General features: G+C 43.3%; 1 protein-coding gene across 1 annotated transcript; it reads right to left on the bottom strand.

The window, feature by feature from the left end:
* Nucleotides 1-842: 842 nt before the first annotated feature.
* LOC144827143 (E3 SUMO-protein ligase KIAA1586-like) lies at nt 843-2,912 on the bottom strand. Its single transcript, XM_078685564.1, has one exon. The coding sequence runs from the start codon at nt 2,910-2,912 to the stop codon at nt 843-845; it is 2,070 nt and encodes a 689-aa protein (XP_078541690.1).
* Nucleotides 2,913-6,609: the final 3,697 nt, after the last annotated feature.

The raw sequence follows: 6,609 nt of genomic DNA, 5'->3' as shown, positions 1-6,609 counted from the left end.
GGTGCTTGGCGTGGATAGTTGGCAGTTGTTGTTCCTCCCGGGTTTGAGTGCGAGGAGGGCACTAGAGTCATAGCAGTGGATGGTTGGAGATCCAGAGTTACTGGTGCTGCCCGCGGTCATGTCGCTGAAGGGCGCAGACGGGCTTGCCTTTGGCACGCCAGCGGCGCAACCAGACAGCGGCCACCATTAAGTAAGGGAGGGAGGACTGCTCATAATGACCAATGCTGGTTAAAATTGGTTTATACGTCCAAAGCTGCATTGCCCTGCTTAAGATTCTCAGGACAGAGTACATACTGTAATTGATGGTTGTGTTGCTTCTATCTTGCAGCCAATGTTCCCTCTAATTTTTTTCCTCTGTGTGCGGCAGTGGAGGGTCTCTGTGCGCTGCAACCATGGCTGTGTGCGCTAGGAGCCAGACCCCGCGCGCTGCGCCAAATGTCACCCCAAACGTTTACTTAAAAAAGTGAAAAGATGGTGCATTTTCACACATACAGCACCACGTTAAGGGTCTTGAGGCCGGTTTGCGAATTGGTAATACATGCCAAAACATGAACTGCTTACACAGGCAAGTACACTTAATGGTTAAAAAAGCACAAGACTCCAACAATGGTACCATCATAAGATTTTACTAAATATTCCTAACTGGAGCACTGTTCATTGGGTGGGGAAATGTTGAGAGCCTATACAATATCACATATACACAATAGGTTACAAAAATTACATAACATATTTACAATTTGAAGTGAAAACTACTGAGTAACGTTGGGCTATCCAGCCACACATAGTTTGTAAAACTGACATCCAGGCAAACATGGACTGTGGGAGAGGGCCGTTCAGACATGTCAAGTGGCATCACTAGATGGGTGACAGGGTTGCTTCTCACGGCGATCCTTGCCATTTTTCCAGTGCTGATAAACTCTATCAAGGTCAACTTTCCCATTCAGGAGGTAGGCCTTTGTCCTCATCAGCATATCCAAATGCGTCTGCTCTAGTCTATTCCTCGATTTGCTCTTGATAGTATTCATGAGGCTGAATCCTCGTTCACACTCAGCACTAGAGGCTTGAAATGTTGCGCAGACATCAACAAGCTGAGACACCACACTATACTGAGCAGCATTGCGTACAGTGAAATTCACCATGTCTTGAAAGGTGGTAAATAACCCAGCCTTTACATGTTCTGCCACCACATATTTATAGTCTCTGTATTGTCGTACAACATCTTCTTGTGTTTCACAATCACCCAGGAGCAAGACATTTTTATACTTTTTAACAAGTCTTTGTATATTTTCAGTCCCAAAATCAAAATGGGATTGTGTTGCTATTGCCTGGATTTCAAAACTTGCCCATTCTTTCAGTTCATCTTCAGGGAACCTTTTTTGCATGTGCTCACAAAGAAGGGAAACAAAAGACAATATAGGCCCACTGTCAAACTCTGGCCTTTCCTTGTACAACACCATCAGATCTCTTACATTGCTGCTCCAAAAGACAGTGTCCCCCAAATACTGTTCCTTAATTTGGCCAATCTTTGCTCTTGCATACTGTACAGCTTCTACAGTAGTCAAAGAACTTTTTTGGAACAGTTTGCACAAAGATGCAAATTCACTCAGAATATCATTAAGTACTGCAAGGGAAATATGGTAGTTTAAGTCAAATAGCTTTTTGTAACAATATTTAGCAACTGGATCATTCTCTTCAACTTTCTCATGCTCAAAGTACTTAAGAACAACCTCGTAATTCCGAATAAGTGCACCAACTGCAAAATGCCTTGAAAGCCACCGGACTTCATTCAATGGTCGAAAAGAGACCACTTCACAATCAGTGACCGATGCCATTTTACCCAGCTTGGACTTCCTTGCAGGAGATTTGGAGAACACAGTGTAGACAGTCCTCAATAATGTCTCCATCTCTTTAATCATTGGAACCCTCTTCCAGGCATCATCAACTCCCAAATCTTCACGATGAGCGACACAGTGCTGCTCAACTAGATGGGGAATGGATTGTTTAAGGCGAGTAGCAACACCATTATTTTTACCCAGCATCACAGACGCACCATCGGATGTGAACATGACCATTTTCATGAGGTCCAGTTCATTGGCAGTGTAGAATTCTTTCACAGCAATAGTGATAGCCTCAGCATTACAACTAGTCAGCTTCACTATGCCCCCAAACAGTGTTTTGTGCTCTGTTGAGGTTACAGGTCGGAACTTGAAGTACAGGATGAGCATTTTTGTAACAGAAATATCTGTGCTCTCGTCAATTATCAGTGTGTGATACAAAGCGTTACGAAGTTCTGCCATACCTTCACAGTGTATCACACTATTGATGGCCTCAAGGAACTTAAAGGCATAGTTCTTGCTCCTCCAGCTGTCTGGTATCTTCACATACAAAGCTAGGTGGTCATGGATGTCTTGTACAGATAACATTGAAGTGTTCATCTTGACTGCCAGCAACACGTTGTTGATGGGAATCTTTATTTCATCAGGCAGGGATCTTTGTCGTTCAACTACTTCTATTCTATTTGCTTTGTCAGTGGCAGTTTCTGTCAGCATTGCTCGCACTCCTAAACCAAACCTGGCAGCAGCACTTCTGTTTCTCAATATCACAATGGCAGACTCGTGAACTTTGCTAATTAGATGACGTTTCAGGTAATCCAGTTTCCAGCCATCACTCCATTTCTTCCCTGTAGAAAAGTCCCCAACAATCTTGGCTTCGGCACATGTTTTGCAAATCAAGCCCACGTCTGGACTGTATTGAAATAGTTCCCCAAGTTGGACGCGAACCTTGCTTCGGGATTTCTGTGTCTCAGCCTCCACAATTTCTTTCATCCACTTTTCCTTGAATACAAGGCAACATTTCTTCCTTTGTAGTGAAGCATCGCACTCTGCAGAAGGTATAGCTTTGTGCTTGAACATATTTGTGAGAACTGGGTTTAGCCTGCTATGCCACAAAGCCTGCAAAATAAAGGAACATGGCTAAAGTTGATGCCTATTCTCATAATTGCAATCTGTCACATAGTACTGATGCTTTGCCGACAAAACATAGAGTGCAATTACCTGGATTTTTCTGTTCACTGCCCTGCCCTGCTCTTCCAAACTTAAATATAGCACTGTCCATAGAGCCTACAATAGAAGTAAAGATTATTTCAGCACATTGCGAATTTGTGATACAGCAATATGCCATGTGCACCATAAGGGAACTCTACCAAACAATTACCTGTTCTGCTTGTACTCAAGTATGCCCGTTCAAATGTGTGGGGTACTCTCTGCAAAACCTGCAACAGAAGAAAACATGGGTAAGGTATTTTGTTATACTACAATGTTCAAGAAGCACAACAATTTTACTCTACCAAACAATTACCTGTTGTGCTTGTACTCGCGTATGCCCGTTCAAATGTGTGGGGGACTGTCTGCCGAACCTGCAACGGAAGAAAACATGGGTAAGGTATGTTGTCATACTACAATGTACAAGATGCATCACAGTTCAACTCTACCAAACAATTAACTGTTGTGCTTGTACTCACGTATGCCCGTTCAAATGTGTGGGGTACTGTCTGCAGAACCTGCAACGGAAGAAAACATAGGTAAGGTATGTTGTTATACTACAATGTACAAGATGCTCCACAGTTTAACTCTATCAAACAATTACCTGTTGTGCTTGTACTCACGTATGCCCGTTCAAATGTGTGGGGTACTGTCTGGGAAACCTGCAATGGAAGAAAACATATGTAAGGTATGTTGTTATACTATAATGTATAAGATGCAACACAATTTAACTCTACCAAACAATTACCTGTTTGTTCTGCCTCTACTCACGTCTGCCTGTACAACTGTATTTGTAGCACGGTCTCTCAAACCTGCAAAAGAAATGGGGTGCAGATTGTGAATCTATTTACGCAGCACCCCCCAAAATCAAATGTGGAACATAAACAGAATTACCTTGTCTTTGTGGGTACTCACGCCTGACCATTCAAATCCAAATACCTAACAGACTGCAAACCTGCAATTGAAAACAAGATGGTTAGCAAAGGCTCTACGAGTTACAAACAATGAATGGGACTGGCCAGATACTCCAATAGAAAAAACAACCAAATAGTTACCTGGGATTCCAGTTTAGGCAAATAGGCATGTGCCCATGTACTTCCTTATTAGCATTCATTACGTTAAACTGGTCTAAAAATCTGCATTATGTGTTACACCTTCTGTGATGTGTAAACCTAGCTCAAAGGAGTCATCCACAATTTTGATTGGGCTTGAGTTTGGTGCTCTGATGAGCTTTATATCCTGATTGAAAGGATGCTTGCATGTGGTTGTTCTTGTTTCTTGTTGTACTGATCAGGGGCGGATCCTCCTCTTTGGCAGTGGAGCATCCCCCAATGCTTTTAAGCAGCGTAAAGAAGAGAAACATGATATTATAATAACTTTTAAGTTATTATCATTTTATGCTTCCTGACGTGTCCTGCTGCTTTGCGGCTGGCAGGTGGGCCGGACTGCTCTGCTCTCCGAGCAGGGGAGGAGTGGTTTGCCCACACCAAAGTGCCCAATGACTGTTTGGTCGGCCCTCTCGGTCTATCTGTCTGTCTGTGTGTCTGTCTGTCTGTCTGTTTGTGTGTCTGTCTGTTTGTGTGTCTGTCTGTCTGTGTGTCTGTCTGTCTGTGTGTGTGTGTCTGTGTGTCTGTCTGTCTGTGTGTCTGTCTGTCTGGGTCTGTCTGTCTGTCTGGGTCTCTGGGTCTGTCTGTCTGTCTGGTCTGTCTGTGTGCATCTGTCTGTGTGGGTCTGTCTGTGTGGGTCTGTCTGTGTGCGTCTGTCTGTGTGCGTCTGTCTGTGTGCGTCTGTCTGTGTGTGTCTGTCTGTGTATGTCTGTGTATGTCTGTCTGTGTCTCTCTGTCTGTCCGTGGCTGTGTGTAACCATGCAGCACAACTCACATTTTAGGCAGTACTCAATGTGCTCAATCTCCCCCCCCACTTCACTTTGGGCAAAGCTGCACCACAAAGACCTCCACCTCACTGCTAATTTCTGTGTTACTTAAACTTCCAGGCAAGTTACAGATTAAGCAATAGGCAGTGGATGGCAGGTTTGGATTTGGGAAGTAATGTTATAAATCCAAAAGATGTCTAGATGGGTTTCCCCTTCCATTGTGAACACATTTACAAACAGCACTGCCAAAAAATCAACCGTCTTTTAACCCCACTTAGAAAGCCCGTTTGGATCAGCCAAGTTGCAGCATTTTGCACCTCCTGTAATCTTGCTGTCATACGGGAGGAACGCCCTGATACAGAGAGAGTCTGTATTCCAATGCGAGATTATGACGATCTCCTGCAATGTTTTCGGACAATGTGAAGTAATTGGATGATCAAACAATGTACACTGCTGTGTTCGTAGCGTAAAGCATGACTTCATTCATTTAGGGAGTTACAAAGAGAGAAAGATTGGTTGTGATGATATGAAATGGCAAAGGCCTGGTTCTTTTGAAGTTTTATATAGCGCAAACTTGACCCGAAAGCCCTGCTCTGAGCTTAGCTGCAAGCTATTCCTCTGCTTCTGCTAGTGTGCCACAAACCACACCAGCTGTAATCCTGCAGGAGGACTCCTCTGCTATAAACGAAAAGCACAAAATGTAATATATCAAGACTCAAAGTGTGTACTAATTTAGTTGTTGTAAGGGCTGACCCTAAATATCAACCACCCTCCTAATATGTACTGAAATGAGATCTATGAGACCTATAATGCAGTGTATAATCAGACACAAAAACCTTACTCGTATTACTTACTGAAAATGTACGCTGTGGTGCTGGGACTAAGGAATGTCACTTCGATTCAAACAATTATATATATGTAAAAAAATCACAGCACTTTTATTCTTTCAAAGACACTAACATATATCCCCAAAAGCAAAAAGAAATCAATCTTAATGGCCTGTATGCGCCAGCCCCACAGAACTGCACACACATGGAGTTCTTTGGCAACTTTCATTTGAAGTTTAGAGTAGGACTGAACTCTGACAAGTGTGGGATTCCCTCTCTTGGACATATAGATGGGGGACTCGTCCACCCCACAGACACAAGTTGGTACATGCCGCTGTCTTCGTCAGTCGTTGCTGGGGAACAGAGCTCTGTGTATACCAAACCTCCCCCATTTCTGGGCTCAACCATCTCCAATTACCATTCCTTTGCCATTAATCTCTACCCTCTGAGGCCTCTTTTCACCAATTATGCCCTATTCAGTGTTGTTTTGTCTTACTCTGTCCTCGTGCATTTTCCTATGCTTTTGAACCTTTACTCTAGAGTATTTGCTCATACGTCCCTCTTGCATGAATACGCATGCCTCACACGCACTGCTGCTCTAGTTGATTCATAGATTGATTTATTGGTGTCGGTACTTGGCAATCGTTGCTTCATCCTAGGCTCTAATTTACCTACACCTGAAACTGCTGCATCTATATGTGACATCATGTCTAATATTTAATCTAGGGCTCCTTTGGCCCGTGATATCCAGCATACACTGCATTGAACTAACCTAATGCCCTATTATCCACCCCTTATATCACTGCAACGAACCCACATGCGTTCCTCAAACACTAGCTGTAATGTAAGTAGTATTTTCTCTGCACTG

This window comes from Lissotriton helveticus, chromosome 4_1, assembly GCF_964261635.1.
Source record: "Lissotriton helveticus chromosome 4_1, aLisHel1.1, whole genome shotgun sequence".
Classification (NCBI taxonomy): Eukaryota; Metazoa; Chordata; class Amphibia; order Caudata; family Salamandridae; genus Lissotriton; species Lissotriton helveticus.
Note: the sequence above shows the minus strand (reverse complement) of the source record. Positions and strands in the feature narration are given on the sequence as shown.